General features: G+C 40.3%; 1 protein-coding gene across 1 annotated transcript in view; it reads right to left on the minus strand.

Moving 5' to 3' along the window:
- The window catches only part of large1 (LARGE xylosyl- and glucuronyltransferase 1), a 97200-nt gene that overhangs the window by 67905 nt on the left and 9900 nt on the right, over positions 1 to 19395 (minus strand). The window contains exon 2 of the mRNA XM_074698195.1: positions 4843 to 5030. Coding sequence (XP_074554296.1) covers positions 4843 to 4948 — 106 coding nt within the window. The 5' untranslated portion in view covers positions 4949 to 5030. The remainder of the gene's footprint in view (positions 1 to 4842; positions 5031 to 19395) is intronic.

Below are 19395 nucleotides of genomic sequence, written 5' to 3' on the forward strand. Positions count from 1 at the left end.
AACAAGCCATACCTCTTTCAAGAAGAAGACAAATAAGAAAGATCTAGCTTCTTTTTATCATGTGACCAGCTGATGCTGAGAGATTAGCTTCTTTCCCTTGCTAGGCCGAGTTAAATTTTAGCCTGCTATTTGCTAACCACAGCATCCCTCCTCCATGCCTGAAAGATGGACGCCAAGGATGGACCTTAAACCTGGCAACTTCCAGCAAAAGAATAAAAGGCTCTAGCACTGGGAAAGATAAGTTGGTTATTGGAGTTATGTGTAAAGTTGTCACTATGCCCTAGCATGCATTTTTACCAAGTGCCAACCTCTGTTGTTAAAAAGTGCAGCCAACTCGGTCATTTAAGGTTCTACAGAGTTTTCAGTCGTCTCTAAAGGCTGATGAAACTCTGTTTGGTTTGGTGTAAAAAAGGCCTCTTTTTACAGCAAAATAAAACTTGTTTACAGCCTGGTTGTTTTTAAAACCATACAGGAGCAGAATATTTTATAACTCATCCATTTTGATTACATCCGGGATAGGAGTTATCCATAAATTTGCATTTTAAGTGGCGTGTTGAGCTGACTGACAGGTGGCTGTGCTGTAGTTGTTTGCCAGGAAGCTCAAAGCCTTTCTCAGCTCCACCTGTTTGCCTGCTTCTAGATTAGCCAGAAGTCAGCTGGAGTCAGAATTTACAACATGGGGACCATCATTGCCATCACTGGTTTTGAAACACCTCCTTAGAAACCAAAAGGAGAGGACACTGAGATCACATTGATGTTTTAAACAGACTGTGGTTTCTACTTATGTGCCAGAAGCAAAGAAGGTGCTGCTCTTGTTTTATCTGTACCTTCAGAATGCCAAGGTGGAATAAAGGTTTAACATTCCTACATTTTACAGGCTGTACATAAGTAACAGCTCAGTATTCACTAAACCGGTTGTTTAGGAAGTCAGAAATGAAGCTTTATTTCCAATGTAATGAGGAGTTTGGAGCTCCTGAATCAAATGTGCCTCCTTTGCTTTATGCTTGGTTAGGCTGAAACAACTCAGACTGCTTGGTTAGGATGAGAGGAAGACAGCCTGTATCAAAAAAATGAAAAGGAATGGTTACTGACTGAATGTGCTGAGATCCACAGTCTCTGGTGACAAATTCAGACTCTATTCAGCCTGAAATACTCAGATTTTATGGAGGCATAACAATTTTCTGGTTAAGACGATCTTGGAACGCAATGTTTATTTCTGTCACTTCTAATTTTCTACTGCTTGTAGCATCATGTGTGTATTCTCAACAAAGACATCAAATCCAAATCTTGCTACTGAATATTTTACACACTCAAGTGTCTTTTTATGTTTCCCAACAGACATTTTCAAATATATATATTCAGAATTTTAGTACGGCTTCATCTTTTCTGTTTTTCCTTTAACGGATCCAGTTTATCGAAATAGCTGCCTCAGAGTCACAACACTAAAGGTTGTCACTGTGACTCATAACTTCTCTCCAAACTTTGTGTCTCTGGTGTGTATCAGTTTGATCACAGGCTTCCTAACTTAAAAATAAATAAACCAGAAGATTTGGAACAATAATGTAATGAGGGATAAACTATGGAGTGGTAGTGTTTTGAGGCATTAAAGACATTTGATGTCAGCTCACTGTATGGCGCTATCATACTTCTGTTTCATGTCTTGGAAAAACAGCCAGGTTAAAACTGTTCAGGTATTGTTGATGCACTTGCTGAAGTTTTCCCTGGATAAATCACGTATCAAGTTGTCAGCAGTTAGTTCTCTCTGCTATGTGTCTGTGTTCAGTGTAAGCAATAACTCTAAACATCTCTTGATGTCTGCACAGCAACAAAGCTTATTTTCCAAAACAAACTTCCCAACCTTCAAAACATGCAGATAAAAATGAAGTAAATGCCAATTAGTGCTTCTGACATTAACCTTCACTTTTGATGACTTATCTTTTGGAACAGCCCCCCCCCCTCAAAAAAAAAAAAAAAAAGAAAGAACAAAACACCATAAAAAGATAATCTCAGAATTATGGAAAATGTAGAGAAAACAACAACAATACTAACAATTGAATTGAAGAAAGGTAAGAAGAGTTTGTTACAGTTGACTTCCTGACATGTCATCATCCGTTAAGCCCCACAGGCTCAACCAAAAGAAATATTTTGGTTTCCCCACAGACCTAAACAAAGACTAGGAAGTGGCAGGATCTGTTTTGATTGCACTCTGTCATTACCGTTTGACCAGAGTCTCTGCACACTGTTGTAAATTACTTTTAGTAAGGCGTGTGTTTGTTTTGGAATTAAATGGAAGTCAATTAAAAAAAAAAAAATCTTGTTCAAGACAACTTTTTACTGGATACAACGTCCTGAGATAAGGTGTTTATCAGTACATTTACGCAGTGATACGGTTTTAAACTTGACATCAAGCAACGTTGTAGCAGGCTGCTATATTAGCCTGGTGCTCCTATGTATCTGTAGGCTAATGTTACAACAAGTAGACACTGTCAATTTGTAAGTAGTTTAGTAGCCGTTTATATTTAGCGCACCTGGCAGTCCAATGCTCTAAGACATGTCTGTAATGTGTAACGTCAGTAAATCCTGGTTAGCTATATCCTGCCAGTCATCTACCAAGTAGAGCTAACATAACCTCAATCTTCATTTTATTGATAGACTCTCAAGTTTGAACAGACCACTGCAGAATAACTGCTGACTGTGGGTTGGAATGAACATGATTACAAACAGCTTAGCCCCTGTGTTATAGAGTGATACAGCCCGAGCTAAAGGCTAATTAGCCTTCAGCTCGGGCTGTATCACTCTCCCGTTTAGCTTTTCTTCTGCTCTTCTGTCCTTTTTTTTAACAGTTAGACTCCTGTGTCCATCATCACTACAAAATCAGTCATAGAAATCGTTTTTAGTAGAGAAATCAAGATTTCTGTGTTTTATCTCTTCTCACTACTAAACTTCATCAGCTGGCGTGGTGTTGTCAGAGACCTAGGCGTGCCATAAATCAATCCAGTTCTGGACGACCCAAACTGGAAGCTAAGGAGTAGCAATTTAAAACAGCCTGTAACCAGCAATATTGGCGCTGATAATCTCATTTTAAAGTGTGGATTACGATCAGGCATATATCTAGAAGGGAGACTTTTTCAAGATCACTTTCAAACTCCTCACAGCCTCTTTAACACTGTATGTTACAGTTTGTTTTTTTAGCAGATTAGTAAACTAAAGGTGATTATAAATTGGTTGGATTTAAGATTAGAAATGATTAAGATTAATAAATGGCTTTGGAGGCTAACTCAAGAGACCTGTTCAATTTTTATGTTTCAAACAAAACAGAAGCCCAAACTACAGTAACATCCTTAGGCCCAGGTACACAACAGTCTTTGTACACCCACATACTTTCAGCTCCCATCCCTAACACCTTATTCTCCCTATCCTCCCTGCAGGTTTATACATCCCGTGCTGAAAACCCCAGAGACTCCAACACATCCTCCCTGTCTCACAGATAAACAGAGGAAGAGAGGAAAAACAACAGACAAGCAGGAATGAAGAGAGGTCAGACATTGGAAGAGAGAGAACAGGGGGGAGGAAGTGTGAAAGCCAGAGTCTGAGCCAGAGCAGCACATTGTTCCTGTCTGACACGTTCAGGCTGACGCTCCCTGCAGCCAGGTTCTTTCACAACTTATCACACATCCAGGAAATACTCCGCACCGCCAGGAACACACTGCCAAATCTAATAATTACTCTGCAGACCTGGGTGACTACTGCATTAAGCGAGCGTATTCACATATAAAGTCTCCAGTCACTGTGACCCCAGTCAAAATTGTCAATTTAATCATAATTAATAACGGCACTACCAACGCCTTTCAATCCTGAGAGTGTGAGTCATTAAAATGGCTCTGAGAGCTCCTGGACTAAACTGTCTGAGGAAGTAATCAACTTTGGACAGGCCTCAGTGATTCACTAATACTGCACCTCCAAAGAAAAAGCAGGAGGAGAAAGGTGACTTTGTCTGCAGGAAATTTGTCTTTTCAGACTTTCTGGGACAATTTAGGATGTTTGACACTAAAGGTATGGTGTGACCGTGAAAAAGTTCAGTTTAGCTGTTTTTGTTGTTATTCCTCTAAATTGATTTATTAGGACCCAAGCTCTGGAAACAGCAAGGGGCTTATTTTAATGCAAGGAATTTTCTCCCTCTAAATAAATCACACAGCTGACTTTCTAAAAGTGCTCAGAAACTTATAATACGTTGCTCTCACACACAAGTTAAGAAAGTTTGGTATTTTATGGGTCTCCACAGAACCTACCAATAAATGAGCCCCCATGTTACATTTGACCTATTTTTTTTTACAATACTAAATATGTCTTATATATTCGAATTTTCCTGATTCCTGGAATGCATCAGAGGAAATCGATCCCACTTCCATTCAACAAACATTTGAAAAGCAGTTTTCTTATCTTCTTGGAGATCTGACAAAGCTTGATTTTTGACTTATCTGAATATCAACGATGTTATTTCAATGAACTTTAAACCCAAGAAAAGTACAAGACAGAGTCTACATCACATTAAAGAGTTGAGGGGTCCCCCAGGGTTCAATTTTAGGCACTTTTTTTTAACACATATATGTTGCCTCTTGGAAATGTCATCAGGAGACACAGCATCATCTTTCATAGCTAGGCGGATGACACACAGCTCTATATGTGTCTTCATAAGCCAAATCCAGTGGACACCATTTTTGAATGGTTTCTTCTCCTTTTGATTACAGACTTGACAAAACTGACTTTTTACCATTTACTGGTCTCTATTATGATTATTTTCAGCCTTACAAAACACAGGGCTCCATATGTCTTTTTGCTCACCTTGAAAGCTCCCGACTGACAGGTAAAGCCAGGTGAGTGCTGGAATGAAGAGCAGGGCGAGCGTTGCCACCAGGAACTTCCTGCGCCCGCGACACATTCCCAGCATCCTCTGGACCGAAGCGAGTGGAAAAGAGAGGTGAAGTGACCTCTATGTGGGCAGCAGCTGTGGTCCAGGCTGATTCATGGCACTGAGAGAGAAAGAGAGAAAACATAAATTTAGAAAAAGAAGATGACACTTAAACTCTGGTGCAAACCACTATTGTAGTGAAATACTTCTTACCCTACAAAGTCAAAAGACCCATCTCAAATTACATAATCAATAGATCAAAATTATTAATCTTTTTTCATCACACAACTGTTCAATCATTGAAAACAAGATGTGAGAGCAGGCAAACTTGAGCCAAGCACTGAAGAAACTCAGGACCAAGCTGCTCAATGAAGAGGACAGTGGTCTTTTAGACAGGCTTGAAGAAATAACCATCAAGACAACTCAAATACGACTGTTCACGAACAACAAAGAAAGCTGGCTTTTAAACTGGGAAAGAAATTGAATGACAACCTCCTGAGCAGTAGTTTTTATTTTGCCTAAATACAATGAATAAAAGAATAGCAGCAAAGCGATGTGGCATTCTTTATGGAAATTATGACATTTTTCAGAAATGCGATTACTTCATTTTTTTTCATCCCATTCAAATCTTTTTGCAAAATTATGCAAAAATAACCTTTTCAGTTGTAGTTAAACTCATGATATTGTTAGATAACATTTGTAAAATTTCTGAAGTGACAAATCTGCTTTTTAAATTGAAATTTGAATTCAAATGAACTTTTATTCAATATGGTTTAACAAAGAAATCACATGGTCTGTAGGTAAAGGTTGTAGCAGTTAGCCAAGTGTGGCTAATATTAGTAGAGCTAGCATTAACAGCCTACAGTCCTCCCTGCAGGTTACACATTTGACCACATTCAATTTACATACATCTACATCCCAATTTTCTTGATTAACAAGAGATGCTATGGTGAGCTATGCTTGTTTACATCCAGGTAGTAGAGTATTAACGCATTATGGCAGTGGACATTAACCACAGCTATGGTCGCAGCTTGTAAAAGCAGATAAATGTTATTTCAGGCCTTTGATAATGTAGATATGAGTAATAAAATTTGACATCAACTGCTGTGGTTGTTCTTAGATTTACTGTTCACAAAAAATGAGCTGAATGGATATACAGAAGGACCATGTTGCAAGACAGACCTAAGCATTGTGCATGCTTTATTTCTCTCTCGGACTGCTGTTTGTGAACCCATAAAAAAATGTGGAAATCTTGAAATTAAACTGAGAAATTAGAGTATGAGCAATACAGGCAACATGAATCTTGTAAGCATACATAAAAATTCCTGAACAGATTGGTTCAACAATCTGTTGTTTGGCAGGCTGAATCGGGTGTGGTCATTCTTGAAGAACAGGGGGTTGGCAAACTTTTGAGTAAATGATGCATCTAAATTTAAAATGTGTACCTTCAAGGGTTTGAGTTGCAATTACTTCAACTTTAATTCAGTTTATAAATCAAATGAGCAAAAACAATAAGGTTAAGCATGGTGCTCTAACCCTCAATAACTAACCACGTCTGAGGTCAATAAATTGACAACGTTCCTTTGAAGGGGACTCATTTAGCTCATTAAATAATTCATTTAGAATTTAAATTAGTCCATCAAAAACCCACACCATGTTTAACCCTCCAACAAGCCCAAAGAGCGTCTTGTTAATAAATCAGCGCTCACACTCTAATCTGACTTTGATGACCCAAACTAATCTGTCAGTTTGTGGTGCTGTGCAGAGCACAGAAGATGAGCTCTCATTATATATCAGTCCAAATCCTCTTTCAGTTACAGCCACTTTTGTCCAATTACCCATTTGACCCTAGTCGATTTTTAATCTGCACCACAGACTGCCCCGGGATGAAACACAATACCTCAGGCTGGCACAAACACAAGCCAGGATGCCAATTATCACAGTGTCACCCAGGAAAAAGCAGTCCAGGGAGCAGCTTTAAAAAAAACGGAAAGTATTTCCAGTACTCTTCCTGCTCTCACAGAATCTCTGGGGTCTCATGGCCCGAGTGGTGTGAAGAGCGGGGTTAAATGAGGCTGAAGGAGATTAAAGTCTCAAGTACGACAACCGCTGCTTTGATAGGAGGACTATGAATCATTTGAGCGGCTCCTTAGCTTTTGACCCCTCTGTGATATTAGCCCTCCACTGGATACTGTGATTTACATTGCAAATGCTACTCTGAGGAGATTTATTACCATATTCTAGTGAGGTGTCAGAGCTCTGAGTAAGCACATTCAGTCAAGCAGGGACGTGTGAAGAGGGATATTATAGTAAAAAGGGAGGTCAGGGTCATTTTTGGCCTTGTTATCAGCTGTCAGCCTCATTGATACGAGGATACAAGGAACCAGCAGGTATCACAACTTTACAACAGAGCCTGGCAGCATCACAAAGAGGCAGAACATGAGACCTAAAAAGCTACATCCGTCGAAACCAATTATCCTAATCCTATTTTTTGGAATCAAATACAAAAGGAAGAGAGCTTGAAGTAACCAGCTGCATCGTAAAACTACATGAACGAAAAAATTTTAAGAAATCTATCATACAATTTTAATTTAGAATATTAAAACCAAGGTTGAAGCAGTCTGGACCACGATGAGACCTGGACTCATCTAGGCCTCTGAAGGTGTACTGTGGTATCTGGATCAAGCAGTAAGCTGCAAATCCAGAAACATTTAGATCGTGACTGGCCTTAAAATCTAGAGTTGTCAACGTGTCAAATTGATCACACAATCCAATGATTTCTTAACACCACACCACACACCACAGACTTTACATTTGTTGGAGTAATGTCACAGAGATGAGACCCCACAGAAGCTTGTGTGAGCAAACCATAGACGGTTTAAAAAATGGATGTGGTATCCATGGTGTCATCCACCGGTGATGCAGAATTTTGAAGCAGATTGTCGGCGGTAGCCATATTGGATATGGGGTGGGCTTTCAGCCTCCACACTAACAACTAACAGGCAAACCCACAATCTAACTATATTTTTAACTGCCAAATGAGAAAAAGTCCCTCCTTACAATGTGTGCCGTTAGAGAGATTGGCTTGGTGTGAATGTGGTTTCTGGTACTTCCGGAGCCAGCCTCAAGTGGACACTTGACAAACTGCAGTTTTTATCACTTCCGCACTGCCTCATAATTTTAGACTGGTGGTTGCTGCTTGGATAAAACTTGCTTTCAGAAGCTAGACAAACAAGGTATAAACCCCCAATCTTTCAAAGGGGAGATGAAGAATTACTACCACTGGGCTACAGGCACCCCAGCACATAGACATCCACTTGATGACACTTCTCAAGCCTTTGCACACTGAGTCCGTTTTTTTCATCTGAAACTTACGCGGGTTAAAAAATAAATTCGATCCCATCAATCATGCTTACATGTTCAATCTGAAACTTTCATCCATCATTATTTTTTCGAAACAAGTTTGATTTTTTTGTGTTTTTTCGCATCCGCCCCGCTGATTTCCTGGGTAGTTTCACTATTCAGAAACACCATAGGCTACTCGCAAGTTCGCAACATCACGTTTTCACATTGTCTGACATATTCTCTGCAGAAAATGTTTGATGTTTAGATGATGAATGAAGACTTGTGTATGTGTGTGTGTGCCTGTGCATGCGCACACTGCGCATACTAGCAGCTGCTGCTCAGGATCAATTACTTGATGATTCCATTTTTGTCAATGTTAAATAATTAAGACTTGTGTCTGTGTCTGTGTGCCTGCGCCTATGTGTGTGTGTGAGCCCCTGCGCACATACCTCAAACATACTGACAGATGCTGCTCAGAATCAATTGCGATCACTGCTTGATGATTCCATTTTCTCGTACTGCAAATTTTGGCAACTAATACAAAATAAACGAATGGGAGACAGTGTGCAAGGTGAGTCCGTTTTTTCAGATGTGTTATTTGGTTACGCAATCTGAAAAAAAAAACTGTCAGGTACAAAGGCCTTTAGTCTGCTCTTCTCATAGGTTATTGCAGGAATCGGGTTGGAGGCAGTGCAACCAGGAACTGTAAATATTATAATATTAAAAGGAATAATATTTTTGTTTACCGATCTGGGAGGCTTGGAAACAGTAAAATACTGTTTCTGACTCCAAACACTTGAAGATTAAATGGAAAAATAATCAATAACATGGGGAGGAAAATTGGCCTAAAACCAGCCAAAGTCCCTGAATTGGTATGGAGGAGTATCCATGGTTTCAACTTGGGTGTCTAGCAAATACCCCAGATACAGGACTGGAGGAATTTGGGGAATTTGGAAACAGGGTCAACACCTTGTAATTCACAGACTAGAGGTTCTCATCTAGGCAGCTATCTCAATCTATGTATAATTGTTTGGTCATTTAAAGCTTTTTCTTTTGTCAACATGCTGCTCAGGATAAAATCGATCAGTGCGTCCCAACCAGGCTACAGTTGCACTGATCTTTTTATGGTACACACATGGATGTAAACTACTTCTTGATTAGATGGCAGAGGTAAGTTATCAACAAGAATTTTCTACATTTGAAAAGGCTGATGATGATGAGGAGGAGCTTTTCTTTTAACAGCATTTGCGCTGTACAGGGTAAAGAGGCTCTTCTGGCAGAAGTAATATAAACTCTCAACTTGTGCATCTGCTTCAAGTATTAGTCATCAGGACACAACATGAGGTCTGTATGACTCCTTCCTTTTACTCCTTTGAAAAGCTGAAGTTGCACCATAAAACCCCCAATCCTCTCTAAAACTCACAAACATTTACAGCCTGAGAGGAAGAGTTGGGAAAAGAATCACATCCAGTCCTCTCTAATCTCCCGCAGTAAGAAAGTAATGTGATATCCATTGCCTGCCTTCAAATTTACAGCCATCGCTAGAGATGTCGATGGTGAGACTTCCCTCATGGCTCAACGGTGAGTTAATAGAAAACAGAATTTTATATCTATAGCTCAATAGTAAATAGCTGTGTGTTGACACTAAAAGTGATGAGCGATGATTATGGGAGCAGGGCTTTATTGGTAGAAGAAGGCGATGGGGGAACACGCTGAGAGAATCTGATTGAATTGTTCTGTGTGAAGGCGCGGCGCAGCAGTCGAGCTGGAAATGCTTAAAGATGCTGGATGGTGTGTTTGAGTTATAAGTGGATGTGGCATCAGGAAAAACTGGGTCTTCAGATGAAACGATCGCAGCTCAAACAGTCAGGATATGGCCAGAGGTACCAGACATTCAATTTCAATTCAAGTCCAGGTCAATTTAGATCAAAAGTACAGCAAGGGATGACACGACCAGCTGTTTTCATCACTTGAACAAACGAGAGACTGTGTTTACATCAGGATTAGAAAAAGACAAGAGCTGAGCGTAGTCAGTGGATGATTTTGGACCACGACTCCAGAGGACGAGACAGGAAGCATTTTTCGATTGAAACTCCTAAAACGCAGTTGGTTACATGACATGGCCTGCAGCTGGGCACATCTCAGTCCTCAATTTAATGTTGACATATTGACAAGCTTAGCATTGTACAGCAGTGTTTCGATCCTTTCCTTTTCTGTCTTATTCACAGCAATCACACTCTGAATGCTGTTCCGTGAATATCAGCAAAATCAGTCTTTCTATCCGACCTACCGCTGTGCAGACCGTGCTCCAGATCTCCATTACATCCAGGAATATCTGACTTCAAGTTTCCAATTACCACCTGCTGGCTTTACCCTGATACCACCAGCATTCAGACTCTGCAGGGCATCCTGTCCTGCCTATTTAATAGAGATGTGTCATGTTGATAGGGATTGATCAAGACTTCATCTGGAATTCAGTCAATCTGCATCAGTGCTGCATGGGCACTGATGTCTGTGCTTTTACTTACTAATTTCTGAAACCAATACCAAAATTGCATTTAACAGGTGTCAAAGATGATAACAGCAGCTTGTTTTTTTCTCAGCGTGAACTGAACTCCCCTTCTCTCTAGCTAAAAAGAGAGCTGTGCCAAGAGTCTTGACATTGATTCTTACACCGTTTCAGTGGGTGCTGTGCCAGGGTGATCCCCTGTAATTAATCAAAGCTTGTCACAACACCACCAGGCCATGTACCCTGGAAAACATTTAGCATTTTCTCCCTTTCTAGAAGAACTGTGCGTGGGGGCCCCGGTTTGGCCATGCACAGAGACTTTAGTCAAGTAGTTAGATTTTGGCTCGCAGCTCCTTTCCTGCATGTCTTTCCTCTGTCTCTACAAGTTTCCTGTTCTCTTTTTTTTCTCAAAAAATAAAAAAATAAAAAAATGAAAGACTTTCTTTTAAGAAAACAGACTTTAAAGATATGACAAAAAAAAAAAAAGGTATCTCGCATGGTGCCAGTTTGCCTCACAGATTGAGCGTGTGCCTCATATTCAGAGGCTATGATCAGGTCAGAGTCCCAGAGGCCACTGGTTTGACTCTCAGCGACAATAAGCCAAAAATAGATTAGGCAATGACGTCCTTCAGTGACTTCTAGGATAGCCAACTGCTACTCTCTCTACAGAGGGGAAGGCATCGCCAAGGGGCAACATCCAGTTAGTAAAAATGAAGCCTATGTGGAAGTGTTAAAAGTTGCTGTTCATTGAGAATCCGCTTGAGGCGGGCTACAGAAAGACCTGACGTCCCGTACACACCCAGCCATAAAAACAGACTTTTACAGCATTAAAAAGCATATTTACAGCCTGGTTCAAAAAATATGTCTTGAGTCTAAAACACTGATTTCACTTTCAGCACACGCTGTATGGTAAGTGATTTTTTTTCTAACTCTTCGGTTTAGAAGTTATAAGAACTGTTTGATCGCTCAATCAGGGACACATCTCGGGTCACGTGACTGGTGGACGCCCTGTAGCAGTTTGAAAGGAGACTCACAGCCGAGGTTATATCAAATGTGGCTGTGTCCATGGATTGGCTTCATTTCATGTATCAGAAACAGACCGGTAACTACGAGACTACGTCCATGTTTTATACAGTCTATGGGTATTGCTGATTCTTTTCATACGCTGATGACTTGATGAAGTCTATTTGAAGCGCTTATGTCAACATCTTTTTACAGATTCCAGGAAAAAAACTTTAATACTCTTTAGGTTAGTCAACCATGAGTCAATGGGGCTGAAAAGAAAATGTCAAACAAAGCCAGCAAAATGTCAACAACCACAGTTTTTGGTGTAATAGTTTCTTTTAACACCCAAGCACCGGTGATGAGAGGGAAGTTCATGAAACCACTCTAGTTGAAAGGTCTGTTTTCTTTGTCATGAACTTGCAGTTAATGATGTAAAATGGTCTGTTTTGTTAGATGTAGGCACACAAACAATATACTATGGGCTACAGTAGCAACTCAATGACTATGAGCTACAAGCAAACTGAAACCCCAGATTTCAGGGTAAACGTTTCTGCATCATTTAACCACCCCCACCGTACCAAGGAGACTAAATCACACTCTCTACCACATAATCAGACTTCCATGGTTTGCTAAAGATACCTGGAGGTTGGGTCCCTGTAAAATGGGTTTCAGTCAGAGTGCATTTATGTGTCTAAGCGTAAATAATGATGGAGAACAGTCTGCATCAGGATAAGAGTATCCAGGTGGGAGACCTCAGAAGTGTGTTTGTGCTCTTTGCAGATGATGTGGTTCTGTTTGCTTCATCCAACCGTGACCTTAAACATAGACTGAGGCAGCGTGCAATCAAATGTGAAGCTTGTGGGATAAAAGTCAGCACCTCTGAGTCCAAGGCCATGACTCTCTGCTTGAATTTAAAACTCCCTTTTGAAGTGTTGATCCCAGCGGCATCACCGCCCTCACTATCCTCTCCATCTACGCATCTGAGCTGCTGTGAAACAGAGATGCAACCACCTTTCCAAAATGGAAGTGGTACGAACATAGTGAGCCCGACTGAGCATGCTTTCTGTATTACAGTCATGCAGCTGAGCTGAAGAAGATGAAGAGTGGCCTCTGTTCTGCAGAGGCCAGCAGAGAGGAGAGACGCTCTCTCAACATGATAATTAAGAGTGGCCGCGGGTCAAAACAACCCACATCATCCTGACAGGAGTACAGAACGTACTCTACACTAAACGGCTCCTGTCTTATCTACAGAGAGGACAAACATGTATTGATTGTGCAGGGAGGAGTTGCCTTCAATTTCAGCATGTTACCTTAGCTGCACACTCATTAGTATTCTGTTATAGTAGAGAGGGATGTGTGCACTGCAAGGCAGCAGAGACTCTACAGTATGTATGTCATTGGTGCTTTAAAAGCAGATAAAGACATTTAGAGGTGAATATCCTCAGCAGTGAGGTGGAGAACGCCACATGCAGCGGCTGCTTCTCATTTAAATCAGCTTACAGAGCTGAGAGCTACCTCAGAGTTGTATTACGGCTTCACATCTCCTAAAACCCAATACAAAGACACCTTAAGTCATCGTGATTAGTGGTTTTATTTCGAGGGAGCCAAATTTGGGATTAGTGTCCAACCCACCATGGTTTACCCAGGAATTATGGGGTTGTTTAGGATTGCTGGAGCTCAGGTGCCATTTGAAAATGATGGGCCATCCTTCCTGTCTGTATTTTAAAGACGCCAAGGCCCTGTTTTATCACTGAGAGTAGTTTCTACTCCACAGCTAATAACAGGGCAAGAATCAAGTCTGACATTTTTGCTTAGAACCTGACACTACTGATCATATTCCTGTTTAAAGAGACAGGACAGGAACTTTGTTTTTCCACATTAAAGTCTGACTCCATACCTTTTTCAGTCTAATCTCTTTGGACTGAAATGTTGCTTTTTTCACTCACTGCAGGCTGCCAGTTGATCTTGTGATTATTTGTTAAATATATGCTTCTTGATTTCAAACCAGCCCATGAAAAAAGTAAAGAAGCATTTAAGGCTTTACGGTGTCCCTGTGATTTTTCTCTTTTTAGCTGCCGTCTTTTGGAGGCTTCAGCTAAACAACCCCCATTCCTTCTAATTGGCCTGCCCTCTGAAGGCCTGTTGGAGAGAAAGCTATTGGCAGACCTTGGTGTTTGAGGCCCACCCCTCCAATGCATCATGAACTAGAAAAGCACTCGGAGAGCGCTGACCTCTGCCAAACATATTGTGATTGTCATGCAACACTTTAGTTCTACTTTAATGTTATACTCCCTTTCAGAAGACTGTCTGCTACAATTTGGTGTTCGTTTATGATAAGATTATGATGACCCAGTACATATTTCATACTTTGGATCTTAGTATCCAGAATATTGGCAGGATCTAAATCGTACTTTTACATTTGTCAGAAATTATGGTGACCTTGTCTTGTATTGTTTTGCAAAGCAATCCAACCATTTATCATGGAGTTAGATACACATGTGGTGAAAAAGTCCTTATCTGACAATGATAAAGAATCCTTTGAAAAAAATCCTGGATCCAGAAGGTGATCTGGATCACTTCTTTCATATCCCATTTTGAACATTTCCTGAAAATTTCCTCAAGATCTGTTTGTAACTTTTTGAGTTATACTGTTCACAGACAAACTGACAAACTCTCCCAAATCATAACCTCCTTGGTGGAGGTAACCAGTTTGGACATCCTTATGTGATGACCTCATCCTTACAGCAAGATCTCATGTAATTGTCAGAACAGACCATTTTGAGCAGTTTATCAACCGGCTCACATTTGTTATGAACTCCAGCATTGTTACTTATTATCTATGTTAAAAATATGGGAAAGCATAATCCCTCTGTAACATGATGACCACATGAACCAAAACTTAATTCAACCTCAAACAACTGTTGATGTCCTGAAGAAGAATGCCCACTATGAGACTTGCACTGTGATAAATCTGAATTTTCCTCACCTCTTCTGGTTTAATTTCTGGCTTTAACAAAAATATTTAAAGAACTGAATCTCCTGTGTTCACCTTAAATCTGAGCATATGTTTTCTTAAAACTTCACTCACGCGGTGACAGACAGCTCTCTGAGAGGAATAGATATCTCCCAGCTCCACTTGGTGTTTTAGCCTTTTTATACAGCAGAGATATACATTTATACAACAGCTCCAAGTCGAACGGCTGTTTAGTTTGGAGGGACACAGATGAAGCAATTAATCATGGCCGACTCAGAGCTGGAGGCTCAGCTAGGGAAAAAAAAAGTCCTATAGCGAAACAGTCATTTTCATGCTGATTTATTTCCATCTTTAGTTTCTCCCGGGTTCAAAGATCTTTGTTGTTGTCAAAAGCAGAACCATTAGGAGGCGGAAAGTTACAGCTGCGACACTGTCGGATTGTTTGTTGACTTCCAGTTTTCAAGAAAACTTTTATCAAAGGTCTGCTTAAGTCAGAAAAAAAGTTTAGACTGTTTTGGCACTTAGTGCTTCAGTCTTTCTGACCACTCAGAAACACTCACTGTCACATTCACCTATTCATGCTACATGCACGCAACACACCACTGACAGTCTAACCAAGAGAAATTTAGAGTTCAACACTTCAGGATGTGACTGCGGGGGCTGAGATTGAACAACCAACCATGAAGTGGGGGTTGGAATCATCACCCCCTTTACTTAATCAATATTTGCAGAAATGAAGTCTCCACTTCAATGCAGCCTGGCTTGTTTGTCAATGCTCACCAGCTGTGTTGGACCCCAGGACGGCTGGAGTCACATGACCAAGGATTTCTGACCCAAAAATGAGCTTCTATTTGTTCATGTTTTCTTCATCGGCCTCTGAAAACCTCTAATCTATGGACTCCTGGTTTGGCTTAATATCTGTGTTGTTGAATTTTAGTGGAGTACAATCTGGCATCAGATCAGTGTTTTGTTCTGAAATGAATGATCAGATTTTATTTCAGTGTCTGACTTCCTGTCCTGCTGGATCTTCTCTGAGCTGCTGCTTAAGGTACCCAGCAAAAATGGAATTTTGGGTATGGCTCTGAAGGCCTCTTACCTGCAGGATCTGAAGCCGACATGCAACAAGTTGGAGACATGGAGACGGACCAGACACAGATCTGGTAGAAAGTGTTTCACCTGCAACACTGCATGTGGACTCCAACTGGCATTACATCTCAAAGTCACTCAGAACAGTCTGAACCTTCATTTTAACTTCCCCAAAAATACAACAGAATTCCCTGGTACCAATGATCTGAGACTGCAAATCCTGCTAACCTGCAGCTAATGCATTTTCTCCAAACTCGTCTGGTTCTTTATTGGTTTGTGAGAAATAACAGCAGACTTGTCCCTGAGTCATGATCTGTATGTGGCAGTGTCCTTGCACTGCACCCCCTTACCTCTTCCAACACACACACACACACACAGCGCAGAGAGAAAAGTAGGGCAGGGACTAAAAACAGAAATGGTGTCATCAGTGTTCCCTGTGGAAGCTGAGGACTGTCAGAGCGGAGGGTGACACGCAAACACAGGATGCAGCTGCTAATTAATGACAAACTGAAAGACTAGCAGAGATTCTCATCCATCCTGAGGTGTCTGGGTTTCATTGTGGGGAAAATAAACGGCAGCCAAACACTGTCTGTGCATTGTTACTTGTTTTCACACCTTATAAGACAAACATGTCAGGTTGATCATATTTTGCTTGAAAATATTACTGAAGACATCATTTCCATCATGTCTAAAAGCTGTTGTTTATTTTTTTTATAAGTCCAATGTTTAGGTTCAGGTTATGTTGTTGAAAAATGGTTCATGTAGGTTGGGCGTGGAGATCAGACATATATGGCACTTTTTTCAAGGATCGGGGTTTGGTTCTTTTCTAAAATAGTTGAATCATGTTGACCTGTTTTTCTTAACCTATATAACTTAGGTTAGCTATATTAAAACACCCACTAAACCAAAACCTTGGTGGGAAAATACTGACAAAATTGCAGCTGTAAATCATCTAAACCAGGGGTCTGCAACCTTTACTGTCTAAACTTTATCTTCACAATAAAGACAAAATGCATGTAATATTCTATAGCAAAAATCTAGTGAATCTAAATGAGGAGTTTTTGTGTTTATACAATTGTACATGTGACGTCTTAGTTTTTATTTTTAATATTTAAAATATTTTGAATAAGTTCCCAAAATTTTGAAATAAAAAAATTTAATTGACATAAATTTCATAAATTGGCAAAAATGATAAAAGTAATTTCAATAAGTTGTTAAATCATCCAAAAATTGTAACAATGTTTTTCTCTAAAAATTGCAAAGTTTTAAAGACAGAAAAAAATGTACTTAATAATTTGCAAAACATTTTTGAAATTCAAAAATATTTGAAATTTGCTGCATCTTCAAGAAATTGGATTTTTTCCAAATTTGAAAAAATGGCAACAAATTTGAAGTTTAAAAAATTGCACAAAATTTAAAACAATTTTCAGAAATCTTAAAATAAAACTGAAAGCTTAATTGCAAGAGGTGATGCATATTTAGTTCCACATAATGTTAATACCTTCTGTAAGAAAAATAAAAAAATATTTATTTCAATAATATTTTTGTAATACTACAAGGAGCCACTGGAAAAGAGACAAAGAGCCGCATGAGGCTTCAGAGCTGCAGGTTGCAGACCCTTAATCTAGACTGACTACGGGGAGACTGGATAAACACAACACCCCCTTTTTAAGAAGTTGGTGGGAGCTACTTTTTTGTCCTTTTTAATTCTAAGAAAATATTTAGGTTCTCTTAAAAGTCTTGGTCTAATCTTTCTAATTTCTTTAAGAGTTTTGGTCTATACTTGAGCCCCCTGGTTCCAATCAGACATTATGGTTAGAAAAAGCACTTTATTAAAATGTAACAAACAAATCCCTCACTGAAAATTAAAAGATGTAGTGGAGGCACTTCTGACCTGGAGATGAGGCAAGTCTTTAAGCACGCCATCAAGAGCTGGCATATGAAGCAGACAAATTACACATTCAGTTTTTGCGTGGGTGTGTGTGTGTGTTTGTATAATGCAGCTTAGACAGGTATTGGGCGCTACCAGACCAGAGTTGAAGACCATGTCTGTGAAACTGTGAGTTGCCAGCTGTTAATTTCTTTCAGTCTGGACTAAAGAGTTGGAGCGGGAAACATTGTTGGTCCCAAAGCCACGCCTCGAGCAAGACCAGAAACAGCAGAATCTATCAAGTTTCTCCTGCAGCATCAGGTCAGCCACAAGGCTCTTTACTCTGCTCTGCTTTTAAAGTAATAGTCCACTCAAACGCAAGACAAATCCTCAAGTACAAATACTGTAGGATTCAAAGGCAAATAATGACAATCCAAGCCTCTGTGGGCCCTGATCTTCTCTGTCACATTATATGAAGACATGCTCCACAAAGCAACGTGAGCAAACACAGATGAGACCTTCCTATGTGCTAAAGCTTCCTCCTCCTCTGAAGACAAACGGTTTTTATCACAGCAAACACCTCCTGTGTGTTTCTGCTCCCTGGAGACGCTCAGCTGCTCTGAGGTTTAACACAAACACAGAAAACAAATATGAAGAGGACGAGTCCCACAACCTTTGTTCTATTAAAACACTCATTATCACCCCCCTGGTGTTATTCTCCTTCTGCTCTGTTGTGTTGTCCTCTCTCCTCGCATGGGGACAGAGTCTAATAATATAAAACAATCCAAGAGCAGAGCACAGCAGAGCCACAGGAGCTGAATCAACACCTCACAGAGTCCACAGAGAACAAATAAATAAAACATTATGAGCTCTGAAAGGTTTACAGCTGGGCTGCTGATCAGCGTTTATCCGGTCAAGTTTGGAGATCTCTGAGACTTCTGCCACCGGCCCAAAATAACAGAGGTGGAAAGATTTCTGATTGTGAAGCTCACAGTGGGACATGTTCTTTGAGGAGCAGAAGTTTGTCTCTCCTGCTCTGGATGCTGAGACACAAGGTTTAAAGCAGACAGTAGGTTGTCAGAGCCCTGGACTTGGACTTGAATCAGACATTGTGTTTTATTGAGTAAAACCCTCTGTTCAAAGCTGCACACTGTGATCTAAACCCTGTTTTTGCTTTATGTCATGCATTCACTGCTTGCCATCAGATCTCAGAGCTTGTAAGACACACAGATTAATACAGTCATCGTGTAGAGTTCACGTGAGGAGAACATCTATGTGGGGTTCTGGTAATCCATGGTTTGTTTGGTCAAATTTCTTGGAAAAGTTAAAAAACAATGACAGAGATTAGGTTGCTAGGCCCTGTTGGTTGTGGCTGCCTGTTGCGGCTGCTCTCTCCTCTGTCTGTTTCATCTTTATATTTGGAGTGGACCATTACTTTGTATGATTCTTTTGTTGGTCATGGACACCAAACTGATTTTGTCTTCAGTGATATATTTACTATTTTTGCTCCTTTGTTTGTCCGGGGATCCCGCATTGCTGCATTGTTTACATGTGAAATCAGCTGTTAGCAGCCTGCAGCATGTCATGCTAACTGGTGCAAGGCCTGATGTTATCCCACAAGGTGAGAAGAAGGAGGTGAGGATGACGTGCTGGGGCTGAGGTGTCATCCATTGTTATTGAGATCTATCTCCAGTTAG

This window comes from Halichoeres trimaculatus, unplaced genomic scaffold (assembly GCF_033239565.1).
Source record: "Halichoeres trimaculatus isolate MK-OKI-2021-1 unplaced genomic scaffold, fHalTri1.1 fHalTri1_scaffold_21, whole genome shotgun sequence".
NCBI lineage: Eukaryota > Metazoa > Chordata > Actinopteri > Labriformes > Labridae > Halichoeres > Halichoeres trimaculatus.